At 44.8% G+C, this 17,469-nt stretch overlaps 1 protein-coding gene across 4 annotated transcripts in view; it reads right to left on the minus strand.

The window, feature by feature from the left end:
• SLC38A1 (solute carrier family 38 member 1) overlaps positions 1 to 17,469 on the minus strand; it is a 41,901-nt gene that overhangs the window by 23,604 nt on the left and 828 nt on the right. For 3 of the 4 annotated variants that reach the window (XR_009726644.1, XM_061361211.1, XM_061361210.1), the window contains exons 2-4: positions 9,029 to 9,241; positions 1,048 to 1,123; positions 359 to 474 (exon numbers count right to left, since the gene is read on the minus strand). Coding sequence is in view for 3 of the 4 variants with exons in the window: in XM_061361211.1 (XP_061217195.1) it covers positions 359 to 474; positions 1,048 to 1,123; positions 9,029 to 9,147 (311 nt within the window). In the remaining variant the exon portion in view is untranslated. The remainder of the gene's footprint in view (positions 1 to 358; positions 475 to 1,047; positions 1,124 to 9,028; positions 9,242 to 17,469) is intronic. The other variant, XM_061361212.1, reaches the window with a different exon arrangement.

The raw sequence follows: 17,469 nt of genomic DNA on the forward strand, positions 1-17,469 counted from the left end.
TGATGAAAGCTCTGGAGATCCCGTGACATGACTGAGAACTAGGTACTATCCAATTGCAACTATTGCTACTGAATACTTCTGATGTATGTGTAGCTTATGGACCATAGGAAAAATCCCTGGCTAGGCTCAGGTAGAAAATAACATGGACTCGATTTGCTCTAGCATTACAAGTAGTAGCTTTTCCCCAAAAAAGATCTGACTAAAAAAAAGTCCAAAACTTGTAGCTAACACTTTCAGGCTTGAATGTTGTACTTGATTACGGATGGAGTGTAAATCCCTCCACTTGATGGCAGCACACATGTTCTCTGAATGCAGTGAAACTGCCCAGAGATCAGCTACTCACCACGCAAATACTTACAGAAAAAGGAGAATTCCTGTGTTGGCCAAGGCAAAAGAGAGACCCAAAATCCCACTGCCCATAATCGCATTGCTGAGGTTGAAGACAGACATTCCCAGAGAAGTAGTTCCTGGAATCTGGAGAAGTAAAGACCGACGTGTCAGCAACAGCTTGGAATGGAGCAGGGAAATGCATCTGTGCTCCAAACTCCACATATATTGCAGTGTATCAGATATAAGTAACTACTGCTATGGAAATGACTTAATAAAAATTGGTCTGAAAGAGGAAAAAGCATCTCTGAACACTGTCACAGCTGCACTCTGACTGCTGAAAACTGACATAGATGGTGGAGGCAATATACAACTCATACTACAGTTTCTGTTTTAAACCCCATCTCTTTTGCTATGCCTGTGAAACATCTTAGATGCTCGATTTATATATTGTAAGGCCATAAGGACCCACTAGGATTTCTGCCTAACACAGGCCAGAGGGATTCCCTTGCCTCAACTTGACCAAAATGTTTGTTTGGGTTATTTTTACTTATTTATTTATCTATTTAAAAGTGCTGAGCATAGACAGCTCCTACAGGAACTTGAATTTAAGTTATAATTGTGTGTGCCCAGAGCTTCTGAAGACTGTGTCTAAAGGCCCTTCATATACACAACATAGAGTTCATTTTGACAGGGAAAAGAACAGCAAGAGAGACTTACATATTCATCACATTTCTTCTTCTCCAAGTGGCTGTTTGTGAGACTTCTTCTGCTTTCACGATCCGAAATAAACTTGCTGAAAGAAGCCAGAGGATTTATTTCCAGCAAGTGTTTAGGAAATGTGAACACATTAATTCTGTGAGCAGCATGTGATTACAAAATACGCAACATATAAAAACTGTATGTGAAAAGAGGTCAGACTCATAATTATTTAATGAGCCAGATTAGGCTTCACTGATACCAGTGTATGCTGGGCATCAATAAAGGTAACATGAGCATAATCAGAATAAATGTATATATACAGAGTAAGTCTTTTAGAAGGTTCAGTAAAGCAACAGCACCAGCTTTGTGGATGGGAAAGAAATCTATTTGCAGAGACATTAAGAGGAGATACTTCTCCAAGTGTCCTGCAGAGCTGTGCGTGACAGGTATCCCTTGCTCCCAACACCTGCTCATGTGATTAGCATTACTAAAGCCATTTCATAAGGCAAACAGCCATTCTCTGACTGAGTGGGTCATGTATTCATTCCCTTTCCCTCATAATCAGGCCCTGAAGGTCCTGTGAACCAAGCAGACAAACCACACAGATGTCTTCTTCCCCTCCCTATCAGCCTCAAAACTCCTGGGCTCCAGTCTGATTACTCCTTTCCTAGCCAGCCTTGAATGTCCCAAGGCAACCAGCCTGCTGGGCAGTGGTGATGACCCCCTCACAGAACAGGGGACTGTAACAGCACCCAGATGCTATATTGTCTGTAAAACCAAGCAGGTACAAGTCCTGCATGGGGAACTGGGATGGGAGCTGCTGCTGGGCGGTGACACCCAGGACCCGCAGTGGTCAGGTACACCACCACCGTCCTCTGGCTACTCAAGAGGACTGAGGGAGTGACTTGTATCCTTCTATATGATTTACAAGTCTCGGTTATGGTTGTTACAGTGATACAGCAAACCATATATTAAGATTTGATCTGATCTGCATAGAATCCAGGTGACTAGAAATCATTAAGTTAATTGATTCTGCTTGTAGAATCCTGTGCCATTCTAATAATAATTTCTGAGCTACAGTAATCATAATATCCTGAGGAAATAAAGCTATAACTGTAAATACTATTTAGTGCTGTCATCATTCTGCCAAGGATCCTTGACAGACCCTATCTGTTCCCTCTGTATTGGGTGGCACTGCAGCACCTTGCGAATAGCTAAATTGCCACCGCAGGGTCAGTGTGGCTGGAGTTAAGAGCAGGAAGAGGTGCTGCATCCTGAACCAGGCAATGTGCTCTGTTGGTGCACAGCTCAGGGCTACTTGATTGAATTCACCATACTGCAAAATGACACACTTCTGTGCATGGAAACATGGAATAAACAGGTATTATTTTTCTCTGCACCCTTTACTTGTTCTGTGTCCTTGATTTATCCACATTTAGGAACTTACCGTCACCAGAATAAGATTTGCCTCCTGCAGCTCTATTGGTATCTTTGGGATTTATGACAATACTGGTTTGGATGAGCTGTTACTTTCTCACAGATCTTTTCTCAGCAAGTATTTTAGTTTGTATAAAGCATTCTTTCAGCTTTTCATCTTTTGAATGTTTATGTACAATTAAGTCCCTGGCATCTTTGCTAATCCACAGATGGTTTTAGGCTGCACTGGCTAATGCGTCAGCCATTGTACATGTTTCATACCTAACCAGGGGCTGTCACCAAGTGTCAGAGATCTTTCTTGCTGTAGGTGAATTCAGGTGGCTCTTAAATTAAAACAGACAAACTATATGCTGAACACAACGAGCAGCTCCACTGGTCCTTTCCCTCCGCTGGGAATATATACTGGCTAGGGGTGAACAGTTCAAACTGTGACTCAAGACTGCATCACCGAGTACATCCAGCAGTACTCAGCCTCGTAATGTAACTGCAAACTCATACAGGCAGAGCTCTACCAAGTTTCCCTACTACCCCAGCTGTGACCTAGTTACGAGTGATGAACACTAGCACAGCTTCCAAGTGTATGCCAAGATCGTGCAGTTATAATGCTGCTGACTTAAGCTTCCTCAGCTGACACACTGGGCTCTGTGTCTTCACCATTTTGTATACTCCATACGCATTTTGAGTTCATCCCTTAAATCCAGGCATAGATGGCAAAATGTATGGACTATTTCTGATGGGTTGGTTGCAGCTTTGACTCCTGGCCACTGCTCTGCTTTGACTTCCTCACTAGCAACAAAAACAACTACAGGCTTCCCCTGTATTTTTTAACCCACTAAATTCAGCAACTAACTTGCTACAAAATGTAGACACTGTGCCACATTTACCAGCCCTAACGCAGTTGGAATAGATGGGTGAACCTCTCCCAGGGTTTTAAGAAGTGAAAACCAACTACTTCTAACACAGACTGATCCAAAATTAACTTTCCAAAGCTCACTGTGTAGGTATTTCATCCTCACAGAATAAAATCTCAACCTGATTCAGAGCATGTGCTTTTCTGTTTCATGTCTGTTTAAAGCCCATCTCTTGAATGCGGGCAGCAGAGTGTGAAAGGTTTGGAACAGACATTCCAACTCTCTCGAAACACCCCGCAGGCAATTTGTACAGGCAGGAGCACAGAGAAGAGTTTTGTCTCTTTTGGATTTGTAAGGGCTGCTGGGAACATCTGTGGACTTCTTCTTCTGTCATTTCCAGAGACCATGTGTCACTTTAGATTTTGTCAGACTTCAGATAGAAGTAACTTGTCTGCCTCCCTCTCCCCCTTGTCCTCATCCCTCTCCAGCCCCCTTAATAATTACAGAAATAACACATTTGTAAATACTATTATTATTGCCTCCTGGTATTACAGTTTGATGACAATTATTGTTAACACATGATACAAGACAACAATTGAGTAATACTGCCTGAATATAAAGCAACCGTGGGACTTTCCATTAGAAGACTTTTGACCAAATAAACAGCTTCTGCAGAACTGGTACCTACTGTGGCCAGCAAACACATTTTTACCTTCTGGATGGGATTTTAAGGAAACTAGTTTGATTTGATGGATCGATCCAAAGTACCTTCTTTGGTGTTAGTCCTACATTAAAATAGACCAGGCTTGTTGTCCAGCATCTCATCCTCTATTCCAAGCTGGGCTCTCCATCCACCCCATATTTACCATGTCACACTGCACATTTTTCTCCATCTATGCTGTGTGATGCGTATGGGAGGACACAGTCAGACAAACAAATGTGGCTACTGTGCTCCTAAATCATGAGGTACATAGCACTGCACCCAGCTGTTGTATGGTTTGTTTCCCAGCCCCAGGGTGCTTGATTGCTGGAGTGCTGCAGAGGTGCAGGATGTGGGGTCTGCCTGCTCCGGAGTCTGTGCTGCATTTGCTACTGCAGGCAACTTAACCTGCAAGTCCGGACAAGAAGGTTGCCTTGGGACTTTTAGGCTGAGAAAGTTGGGGCTGTTCAGCCTGGAGAAGAGAAGGCTGTATGGAGACCTCATAGCAGCCTTCCAGTATCTGAAGGGGGCCTATAGGGATGCTGGGGAGGGACTCTTCATTAGGGACTGTAGTGATAGGACAAGGGGTAATGGGTTAAAACTTAAACAGGGGAAGTTTAGATTGGATATAAGGAGGAAATTCTTTCCTGTTAGGGTGGTGAGGCACTGGAATAGGTTGTCCAGGGAGGTTGTGAATGCTCCATCCCTGGCAGTGTTCAAGGCCAGGTTGGACGAGGCCTTGGGTGATACGGTTTAGAGCGAGGTGTCCCTGCCCATGGCAGGGGGGTTGGAACTTGATGATCTTAAGGTCCTTTCCAACCCTAACTATTCTATGATTCTATGACTATAATTGGTAGGTGGCACAGATGCAGCGAGTGACAGATTAAGTTTTCCATAAACAGAATGTATTACTGAAGTTAAATAAAAAAGTGCAAAGGTAATCCAATGGATTCACCTGAGACAATTTTCCCAAGATTTTGCTTTTTTATAATTTTTTTTGTTCATTTGAGGGTGGGTTTTTCCCCCCTATAGCATATGAAAAGTAACACGTTGGAATGCTGGAATTTCTACTTAAACCGTGACATGCACCTTCTCTGCTCAATAGATGCGCTTAGGAAACAAGCTAGTCACTGTCACAGAACGTTGTACATTTGATCTTTATAAATACAACACAAATGAAGTGAAATGACTGTTTACTCCAGCCTCTCCTGACCTTCCCGAAGACCAGAGGCCACTGTGACAGGTGCTGTGGAAATGCACAGTAGGACTGTCTGTGCCATCAAAGCCTTGTGACTCCCCGACAAGCATGAAATCCATTTGTGCTGTTTGTTGTCTTCATTTCACACACTTTACTCATCATCATTGTAAGATATAACCTGTTCTTGTATGTTTCTGTTTTCCTGTTGTGTTTCCCCCATCACAGCTGAGTATGAACAACTTACACAAAACTTTACAGAGTCATTAATAGAACACCCTGGCCAAAACATAATTAGCTCATCCTCACGATGCAGGAAGCCTCATGGCTGGCTTGGAAAGAATTTCTTCATCTAATTCTTCTCCTGGCTTGATTTAGTGCAAAGCAGAAACTTAGTCTTACTGATAAAGCGGTTTTAAAAGGAGCATGCTTAACTATGGTTTCCAAGATTAACGTATTAGAGGACTTAAATGAGAAATGTTTCATTTAAGGGGATATCCCCAAGCTAGCCATTTCAGCAAAGCAGAGTTAGCAAAAAACCATTCAGCCATCTCAGATGTGTTTAAACATAATTAAATTAGAGTGATATTTGACAATGCCTTAAAGGTTTGTCAGGGAAAGCTCGTTTTGCCAAGATGACAGGACTTCACCCTTAGGCAGCTTCTTAAACTGAGCGCTAACCTGAGCAACAGCAAAGATTTCCGGGGCAGGCAGGAACAAGAAATGCAGAAGAAACCTTGGCCTGATTTACACCATGAAATTTGGACCACATCTGGTCTAACAACTTTGTTAACTGAACAAGGAGGGCTGAAAACTTACTAGCAGCTGTAAACCAAGACAGGCATTCAGCCATCAGCTTCCTGAAAGCCATCAGCATAGTAACGGATGAGGAGCAGGTCATCTAAATGCTGGTTTACAGTTGTGTGCAAAGATGGCAAAGTCTTATAGACAGGATACATGGTTAAAAGTCACCAAGTCCATGTCTGGATTTGTTGCAAGTCTCTTTATTGACATCCTCAGAAGAAAATTAGCATCTTCATACAAAGAACCCCCCTTCCCCCCAGTATAGCCCCTTCCAATCTACATCCCCTTCCTACATAGAACTGCATATATAACTGCATATTTAGGCCCAGAAAAGGATGTAAATCCAAACAAATATAGAGAATTCTTTTCCAAAATGAAGAAATATTTGGAATTTACAACCAGACCTGGAATCAGCCTCTACTTGATGTTTCCTCTCCAAAAGATCTTTAAAAACTCTGCTCTATATTGATCTTGAAAAATGATGCACTGGGAGGAAAGAAAGAATGTTTAAAATGGAATAGGGAGTCTAAAATAAAACAGGTCGAAACAACAAGTTGGTTGAAAATTACAGATCTAATCTAAAGCTCAAGTGAAATCAACGGAAAAATTCCCATGGATTCTGATGGACTTCGGAGTTTCACAAGACAAGCACCATATGCCAAAATGTGTTCTTCCATACATCCATTAACCTCTTATTCCATGGAGATAAGGTGTTTGCCAAAGTAGTTATGGAAAGGGAATAACCACACCCTTTCAGGATGCATCTGGCATGGAGTACAGAGCAGGGTCTGTCTGCCTGCTCATCACCCATACTGGTGCTGGCACAGGGCAGTTGCCATGAGTGGCTCAGACCCAGGGAATGCTGATGGGGCTGCTCCAGTGCCAATGTGCTGCTGTGCTGGAAGCTGTGGTCAGTGTGAACTGCCTTGAAACTCTTGGTTTAGACATGGAGGGGAATATGGACACACCAGAATGTACATAGAGCAAAATACTAAGCACGGGGTGCAGTGAGCACCCTGATAGAGGGATAACAGGCAACCTTAATGGGCTACATCCTATAACCAAATGATGCTCTGCAGAGGAAAAAAGTTACCCAGAAATGAATGGAGAACTCTGGAATATGTTCATCTGCCCTAATAGCCACAGCAGTAGTCAGAAATTCTCCATCTGAGTTTCTGACACCCTTTCCTCACCCACTTTTCTTCTTCCCTTTGTAGGCAGTGCGGACAAAACCCAGACCTTGCCACGCTTACTACGCCCTAACTCCACAAAGTTCACTGTGACCGCAGAGGATCAGGCACATACGGCAGGCTCCCTCCCCACCCTCCATAAACATTCACTGGGAGATGAAGTGTTAGCAGGGTTTTTCCCCAGAACAGTTACTGGTGGCACCGGCCAACAAGCTGGGGAGGCGAGGCGCAGGCAGCCCGCTGCAGCCACTCCTTCTCTCGAGGATATAAATCCTCAGCAGGCTCCAGGGAGAGAATTCACCACTGTCAGCCCCTGAGCATCTCGCTTTGCAAAGGGAGCCAGCAGGGAAGCGAGCAGGTTCATACTGGAACTGTTTTGTTTTGGCAAAGTTGCAGGGTATTTTTTCCTTCAATAGAAGTGGTTCGCGTTTCACTTTGGCACTTTCCATCAAAGCAGTTGCATCAGAAAATTCCTGACCAGCTCTAATCTGCACTAGTGCAGCTGCACTGTGGTCCCACTGCTATACCACACAGCTGGCGGCCGCCCCAGCACTTCCCCATAGCAGGCAATGGGGAACACAGGCTGGCACCCTCTTGCTGGGGGGGGTCACCCATGTCACCAGCCAGGGCCCCCCACTTGCTCCCAGTGTATGGCCAACTGGTTTTGCTGCATGCATGGTATGGACATAAGGAATAAGCAGGTACTTATTGCTGCCCCCTATCCACCCATATGGCTGCAAGAGTCTTATGACTCTACCCTCACTTGGGAAAAAACAGCTCTTAACTTTGTTCTTACATCATAAAGTGAGTTTGTCCAGAAGAGCTGCTGCCAAAAGGAACAAAGGGCCAAAGAAGAGATTTTTAAAGACCATAAAGCCAGGCAGTGGCAGCCCAGCAGCAAAGGAGCAGGGGGATGTGCCAGCAGAGGCTTCTCAGCAGCACCAGTAGTGGGCATGGCTGGGTCCCCGTGCAGACACAGGCTCCACCTTGGTTTGCAATAATTGAACAAGAAGTTTGATCGAAAAACAGCTTCTCATTTTACAGCTTGCAAAACCCAAACAGGGTCTGCCAGCAGGTCTCTGCTGTAAACAGGACAGCTCAGCATCTGCTGGAGGCTGGTAGGAAAGCCTGAAGAGCGACCCATAGGTGGAACAGGCTATTGTTGGAAATGACTGTACAGCTTATAGGAAAAGTCAACATCCCAATGATTTAAACAAACCTAGTGATTTTCACTGATACTGACAAATAGGTGTGTTTTTTAAACTTGACATGAGTTAGGTGCAAATCTCTCTTACCATCTTCTTGCCATCCCTGCCCCAGGGGGAGGCAGCCACTGCCCAGTTTAACTTGCCGAACTGCAAACATGGACCAGGACTACATGTGCTGCCAGCCAGGAGCTTGTAAAATCTACAGGAGCTTGGATGCATGGAGGTGGCCAGGCAGGTCAAAACTGTCATATCAGAGATCAAAGGTAACAAAAGAGATTTGCCCCAGATTGTGCCATGGGTCTAATTGTATTCATTATTATCAGGCCTTTGCTGTGGGCAAGCAGACATTTCAAAACGTTGGCTTTTTGCTACACTATATGTTTGTGCATTTTATTAAGACTAATTTGAGAGATTCAAAACGATGAATAAATTGCCACTCTGTTTGCTTTATCTGCTCTTGCAGCCTATGCCCAACAGATGTCACATATGAAATTCAAATTACATCTTCAAACAGAGCATGACTCGGTAATGAATAATTCAAGACATATATATTAGAATACTGTTTTAAACACTGTGTTTCTTAGCACAGGCAGTGTCCATGGAAAAATACTCACCTATTTATCTGGCCATTTTCCACCTCTGTGAAATCATTTGAATCGTTGCTGATGTTATCATCTTCGGGGACAGTCATATTCTGCAATTCAGTCAGCTCTAATCCAGCTTTGAAAGGCATCCTGAGTGAGTAACTGTACCGATCCAAGTGTTTCTCCAAATATTAGTGTTTGGTTGGTATCTGGTGAGTAAACTGCAGCCACAGTGTCAACAACCTATATAAAACACAAGAAGAAAACCCACGAGATGTACACCACCACCACCAGGCAGTGTTACCAGAATAAACCAAGTGAAATCTGGACAAGAGGGACCATCCTCACCAACCAATTTTTATTGTTAGATGGACTTCAGCTTATAACCTAAATGCATTGTGGAACAGTAGTAACCTTATACTCCTTAATGAGATCAACTTCACTAACCTTACAAATTCACATGGTCCCACAACCTGCTGCTGAAGGGGGTACTTGTATTTATAAACTAATGAGCAAACGAGTCTTCTTTGTTTCAGGAAAAAAAGATCAACCACCTACAAATTAAGGAATAAAACTGATTTAATTGTCTAAGTCCCATTTTGGTATTGGTATTTGTCTTCCATATGTTCTCCATTCTTACTTAAAAATATCAAACATATTGTGTCCATGATGTTGCTAAGTGGATGGAACAGAGCGAGAGAGCTGTCCCAGTACTCTGTTCTACTAATACCTGTATTCCAGGCATTTGAATAAGTTAAGGGTTTTGGTAAAGAGGATGTGCGTAGGATCCTTTGCATATGGTCAAGCTTATTCTGAACAAGGGCAGAAACAAACCAAACTAAATCCCTAAGCTTGTGTATCACAGAGAGTAATGTGTATCTAGTGTCCAGCAGTTATTATCTGGAGATCAGGGGAGCTCTCCTCTGATCGATGTGTTTCATAAATCACCAGGAACACCACCAAAGGGAAATCCAGGCAAGCCTGCTACAGTGACATACTTGCTCATCACCAATGCAAATCGACTGAAAGACCAGTATTTTCCAGAGCCCGACCACTCTCAGCTGAGCTACAACTCCAGTGTGGTGCTGAGGCAACAGGCTGTTATTCACAACCCAGCTCCTGCACCACAGCTCTCCCGCTTCCCATGCCGTGAATGAATTCCTGCAATACTATTCACCCTGGGGTACATGGTGAGCGCTCAGATGCTAGATTAATCTGGGAATATCTTTCAATTCTCAGGGCTACCTCAAACGCATCAAACTGCTCACATGCAACCAGAGAAGCAGGAGCATCCCTGGCTCTTGCAGGTCTTAAGGCAGAGGGAAGTAGCTCACTTGGTCAGTTATGCTATCGGCCTGTTTCAAATGAAGTTTACAGGACCCAATACTTCTGGTTTATACCACATGCTCACCGCACAGAAAAGGGCTTTGCAAATGAGCAGCTTCTTCCCTCAAACATTGTCTCAGAAATGCAGTTTTAAAGTTTACATGCACTCTTAACATCCCCTCAAGAGCCCAAACTGGCCAAATTTCAGGTTTAAAAGCTAGCCTTGAGGCTTAGAGTAAGGCAGGACCTGCTCTTTTCTACTGAAGGAGCAGGTAAGCACATGGTTACAGCAGCAGACGGGGTCTGGTTTAGCCTGGTGAGAGGATGGTTTGGGGGGATGTGAGCTGGGACCTTTTCAACTGCTCTATGGAAGAGATTTCCACTACAGATACCAGGGGAGCAAGCGCTCGGGTATTAAAATGTCAGCACAACAGAAACAAAAAGGATCCAGGCTGCTGATACATAAAAGCAGACTGGCAAGCAGAGGGTGGCCTTAGCAGTGACATTCTGGAACAGTCTTCCCAGAGGCTGCAGGGATAAAATAGTCTACCTATTTTGGAAGAGAAGCACGATCTTCTTATGAAAGGATAAAGCCACGGGAGATGGCGACTGCTGAGGTGGCAAGAACCCAGCCTGCTGAATCCTTAAGGTTTTTGTGACCATGAGTTCCTAAAATAAACAATTCCTTAGCAGACCTGACAATCTGTGCTCCGAGATCTGTATTCCCCGGCACTTAAACATCCAAGTAAAGGTTCGTCTAAGATCCAAGCAGAGAAGCTTCCCCTTTGGTCTCCCAGGAGCGTTTTCAGAACTGCCCTGACATTGCCTGTGCTTAATAAATTCCCTGTTAAGTGTTCCAAAAGCAGGTGCTGAAATGAGCCCTCTTGTGAGCGTGCTGGAGAGCAAACTTCACAGCTCACTGACGTGCAGATCCTGCTCTGCCATTCTGCCCCTCTGAAGCTGAAATGCTGCAAGGCCGGACTGGCAGGAAAGCGGCTCGCTGCTTTGTTCACCAGGAATCTTTGCAGTACAAAAGTGACAACCTTCTTTTGTTTTAACCCAAACTCCGATCCCACAGAAAACTGACTGAATGGAGACTTTTTACAAGGGCAAGTAGTGACAGGATTGGGGAGCAGCTTTATACTGGAAGAGGGTAGATTTACATTAGATATTAGGAAGAAATTCGTTACTGTGAGGATGGTGGAACACTGGAAGACATTACCCAGAGAAGTTCTGGCTGCTCCATCCCTGGCAGTGCTCAAGGCCAGGCTGGATGGGGGTCTGAGCAACCTGGTCTAGTGGAAGGTGTCCCTGCCCTTGGCAGATGGTTGGAACTACATGATGTTTAAGGTCTCTTCCAATCCAACCCAGTCTATGATTGTATAAGACAGAGTGAAATGTTGGTGCTAGCAGTGTCAGCTGAAGCATCAGCATCATTCCATCAAATTCTGGGTTTCAGGCAGACACATTCCTCCTGAAGCAAACACATCTTTGAATCTGCCTCAGGTTACGTGATTTACTAAAAAAACACCAACCAAAACCCTGAAACAACAACAAAAAAATTGTTGAGTGAAATAAGGCACTGCATTTCCAAGCATAAGTAAAGCTGATCTCAGCCCCAAAACATGAGTAGGGCGAACAGAGAGAGCGGTGGGGCTTGGGACTGAAGCTTTTATTGTCATGGCACGAACTCATTGCAAATCTTTGGCAGAAGATAACCAACTTGTCCTTAGCACCTCTGTCTGTAAAATTAAGATTAAATAGTGACAATAACACTCAGTTTGTGAAGTGCTTGCAGATTCAGAAGGAAAGGGTGATAGAAGTGTGATACCTGGGAAAAAACCCACTATGCAAGTCTCTTATTTTTGCAAAGGTAACTTTACCTTAGATATACAGAAAGCAAACCCCTTGTCATGGCTGATCACACCAGGCCCCCTCCATAGGCAGTGGAATACAGGTGGTCACACAAATTTCATACCAAATTACCTTGTTTTAAATTTCAAGTTCCCAGGTGTGACAAATCTCAGCATCTACATAAAATTCATGGTCCAAAAGGGTAAGGTTCACGTCAACCAGCTTTACCCCCTACAAGTGCAGTATCCACTTCAAGCTCATCATCTGGCCTTTACAGAGGAGCATGGTGCTGCCAGAGGGCAATCCGTCCTGGCCTTGCTCCCGAAAGGGAGCTTCCATACTGGGATAACCAAGCTAAGGAAGTCACCATATCAAGTGTAGGCACCACTAATACTGTGGGAAGGAAAACAAATTGCTTCCACTGATAAAGATTCACCATATGCTGATGCTGAGCTGTATTGGAAGCAGCAAGGTAATACTTGCACTTTTAAGGCCTTTTCATTCAAGAAATGTCACGAAATAAACGAAAATAAAAATGCTATGTTGGCAAAAGTTCCCAGGCTGAGCTTTATTCCTAATTCACGTTGACAAGTAAATAATCATCTGAGGAATTACTGCAACAACCCCAATCACTCCCAGTCACTGTGCCTGCTACTCTGCCCAGCCTTAAGCCTCCTGAAATGCCATCAAACCTTTCCCTCCAGACACATAAACAGTAAATGAACAAGAATTTTGCTCGTACTTCAAACATTTCTACTTGGATGGGCAAACATTCCTTCCTGAAGCAGGGATCACCCTGAGAGAAAACCAGGAAAGTGCTAGTGATCCTTCTAAAGGAACCTCAAAGGTCTGTGTTTGGTGGCTGATCCAGCCCCTCTGTTTAGTAAAAAAATCACTGCTCTGGCCTAGGAGCTTGGCTTTAAACATCCCATGACATGTCTTGTAAAACCCATTATGGATAATTTATTCATTGTGTGCTCCTTACAGAATATGGGAAAGATCACAGCTGGTCACAGACTTCAGAAGGAGGACTGTGAGATGACACAAGAAGATAAAAAGAGTTTATTTTTCTCAAGGACATTGAGACCTTCACAAGCCATTAAAACACATTCCAAGAACTGGGGTAATTTTCTCTGTTGCTGACTGAAACATCAACAAAACCAATAAATCTCTGCAACTCCAGTTTTCTGGACTGTTAAAATCCTACACCAGCAGTTCAAGGGGCTCAAAAAGTTTGTATTCAAGAAAACATGTCAATACAGACAATCTAACTTCATGTTTTCTGCTGGCTCAAGCACAAATCCTTTCTGGGCAGTACCCAGAAGAGGTGTAATCTCAGCAAACACTTTGCTAGAAGTTGTGTCTTTAATAGTAACATCATCACTCCTGGTGGTAATGGTGATGGCTTAATTCACAGGCCAGCTTTTTGCATATCCTGTAAATGACATTGTTAAAAATGTGCCATATGAAGACACACGGCCTCCCAAAAGCTGACCCAGTATGTGAAAGGCAACTGGATAAGCAATTGGGTTGGACACCATCTCGCCTGTCTCTGGGTATGTTTTCTGTCATGTGCCCTTGCACACTCACCAGGCATTTCATTCACTAGGTGCTTCCTGCAGTCAAACAGTGGCGGGGATGGCAAATATCCAAGACACACTATGCAATTTTAAGTATGGAATTCAAGATAATTTGCTTAAAAGTTGAAATATGATTCAACCTTTATCTCCAAGGGAGTTTTGCCAAGAATTCCTCCAGGTCTGTTACGAGTCATCAGAATCCAGCGCTTGAGTTTCACACAAGCTGATTTTATTCCTGCAAAGCCTTTCTTTGCTCGTACTTTTGAAAGTTCTTCCAAAGAAGAGCAGTATGACCAGTAAGAGACTATGGATATAAATAATGAAACACTGAGCCTGAAACTCTGTGTACAGGCTATTCACTTAAATGATAAAAAGCAATAACAGGCTTTATACGTAACAGCATCACGTCGGAGGCGGGGAAGCAACTACCTCCTTTTTGTTCAGCATTTAGTGACACCTGACATCTAGAACATTTACTCCCCATCTACAGGAAGGACAAAATGGAGAGATTAGAGAGGAGCCACTGAGATAACAAAAAGCTTGGAAATTAAAGACTGACTCACATCCCCTGAGCAAACATCTGCAGTGTTTGAAATGTCATTGCCTCCGGCTCCTCGGTGCTGTCCCTCTGCAGCAGGCTGCAGCCGACTGATGGTGGAAGGAAGTGGTGGAAGGAAGCGGATTCACCCTGGCCCCACGGCCACCGGTGGGCTCGAGGGGATCATGGGGAACCACCAAGGTGCTGCCATGTGCCCATGCTGCCCACTGGCAATGTGAGCCTTCCAGCTGCTGCAGCTGTGTGCTTGGTGGCTGCAAGCCATTACTGTTCATTTCCAGGCTCCTCACACATAGCCCCCATGGGATGGAAACAGTTAAGGGATAAGGGAAGGGGGGAACAACCAAGTGGCACAAGTCTTGAGAAGGAAGCTTAGAAAAGGATGCTGTGAAAAATAAGCCATAAGCACAAACCCTCAACCTTTCTCTAGGTACTGCGTGACCTTGCGCTGCAACAGGAAAAATGCTCTGTCCCATTGCTCTCCATCCACACTGCCCTTCCATGCTGCCATAAAGAAAGGGAAGACAGTCCCAAATTAAGTCTCGACAGGCTACTCAGCTGATCAAAGGCAGGCAAATAAGAAACCATAAAATCCCAGCCTGATTCACCCAGTGATTCATTACTTTAGGCAAAACACTTAAAGATGAGCCATAAAGGAAAATGGTTTTAAGTACATTTTTGTTTTGAGCCCATCCCAGTCAATTTAGGGAAGGCATTTGGCACAGGAATATAGTCACATTTTTTCCTAATTATGTTTCTCTGTTAAATCCTCTCAACAGTCTTGGTTTTGCTGAAGAGATCCTGGAACTCAGAGCCACAAATGAACGAACTCTTGTCTTCCAGAGAAAGTAGAAGTGCCATGAGTCGGGCATATGGGTTACAGCAATGGAACAGATGTGTATGGGCTAAATAGCAGCTCTGAAACCCTTATTTAAAACAAAGTTTGTACTACAGGAGGAAGAACCTTTTGCACAAGTTCATATGTAACTCACTTCTTCTGCCCCAGTTTACAAGTAATTTCTTTGCTTCAGTTTTCTTGACTGTAAGAGACTCAGAGTGATATTTACTTGATAAGCTTACACAAATATTATGAGAGTTAACTGCAAAAGGGCCCTGAAACACTTTCAACATGGAAAAGCTGCCATTTTTCCAAAGACTGGCTGCTCAACCTTCTTGGACTGGTCACAGCAATAAATACCTACCTGAAAGGAAACGGAATTCTGGCTTAGATTATTTAAATATTCCCACAAAATCTCTTCTGCCTTCACAATACTCACTTTTAAGGCAGTAGTTATTGTCAGACTATGTGCTAAGCATGTTTCTACAGGAATGGGCAAGCTGAGAAGAAGATGGGGGAGAGCACGAGAGGAAGGACAGTCCTAGCTCTGCTCAGTCACCACTCTTCCCCTGGTAACGAACAAACCCCAAAACCAGAAAACACCAAGGAACTGTAGAACAGAGACCCAGGATGAGCATCCTGCAAGCAGAGCAGCTGAGAGAACCCTGACTCCCCTTCCATCCTTTAAAACCCTTGTAAAAAGCAGGATTTGGATAGGAAGGACAATGGATCCTCCATGTTCTACAGCAGCCTGCGGAAAACATCGAACAACTTGGAGCATAATCCTCTGCACAGGAGTATGTGGAGCATGGTGCTCGCTGCCAACACGTCTCCTGTCCTCACCTGGGCCAGAGAGCCCCGTTGGTCCAACCACAGCACAAAGACTCTGAAGTGACAAGGCAGAGTATGCTGCAGCGTGCTTCAGTGAAGTGGTCTCCCTATGGTGCCTCTCAAAGAGAAAAAAAGCCTTCCAGAAAGGCAAAGTCAAATAGGAGTCATTCTGCACGACAGTGAAGCAGATCCCATTTTAGTCAGTGAATTTCCACCGAGCCGTGGCAGAAGGCCTCTGCTCACCAGCAATATGGCAATTCCCACATTTCAGGCAGGTTTTGCCAGTGGATTTCAGCACAAATTCAGGGGGGCTCCAACCATGGAAAGGGCAGTTATTGATGCTCTGTGTCCTTCAGCAACAGATGGAATTCCCTTTTATAGGCTTTTTAAACAAAGTTCGTGCTTTGATGGCAAGTGAAGTAAGTTAGATGGAAGGATGCTTTCTTTCTCCCCCTGTAGCTTTTTTTACTTCTGATTTAAGACACTTAGAATGTCTTTTTTTTTTTATTTCCTTTCCAGAATGTATTTTCTCTATCAACAGGGATCTTTTTCTAATACTTTACTTTTAGAACAGCTGCTATGCGTTATTTAGCCTTTCAAGCACATGTAAAACCCAAACAAACCTAACAGTGAATGAAGCACCACAAAGCACAGGTTACTACCATTAGGAACACAGGTTAGTAGAAATGCCTCAAAGCAGTCCATGAATAGCTGAAGGACATGCGCATGTAGACACAAGCAGACCGTAGCTTCGCCTTCCATAAAACCAGCTGCCAAACACGGGGTTTATTTGGGCCCTCCCAATGTCACGTCAACAAAGCACGGGTTTACACATGTCCTCCTCTCACAAGGACGTACATCCTTGCTACAGGTTGTACTACAAACTCTGCAACACAGCGGGCCAAGCCCCGGGCCACAGAGCAAGCTGGGAGCGTGTACACGTGTGCGAATGCCTCCCCAGGCACCCGAACCTGCGCCTTTTTGTTCTCGCCTTCGGCTCACCAAAACCGGGCGGCTCTGATGCTACTATGCGTTTACGGGCAAACGCACACACACGCAGACACACGAGACAGACAGACAGACACACACACACGCCTGCGCGCCGTGGGCCCAGCCTGCATTTTCTGAATACCGTAGAACTTCCCCTGCCCCTATAGCAACGCTCGATTGCAGCGGGAGGCAGGATCGTTTCCCAGCGAGCCAGGGCTGCGCCCGCGGCCGCACATCTTGCAGAGGCTGCGGCACACGCGGCCCGGCGCTTGCACCGCGTGTATTACTATCAGTGTACCTCGGCGCTGCCACCGAAAGCCCGCAGCTGCCGGGTGCCGTGGCTTGGGCTTTGCCGTTGGGTTTTCCAGCCGCAGCGCCTGGTTACGGCAGCATCCCGGCGGGCCCCCAAATCCGCCGCCGCGGCGAGATGCCGCATGGCCGGCGCCGTCCCACCGCCCGCTCCCGCCCCGCCGCAGCGCGGCCGCTGCGCTCCCCG

The sequence above is a fragment of the Neopsephotus bourkii genome, unplaced genomic scaffold (genome assembly GCF_033783945.1).
Source record: "Neopsephotus bourkii isolate Nb327-2 ecotype Australia unplaced genomic scaffold, CSIRO-AGI_Nbou_v1 NB_1053, whole genome shotgun sequence".
NCBI lineage: Eukaryota > Metazoa > Chordata > Aves > Psittaciformes > Psittacidae > Neopsephotus > Neopsephotus bourkii.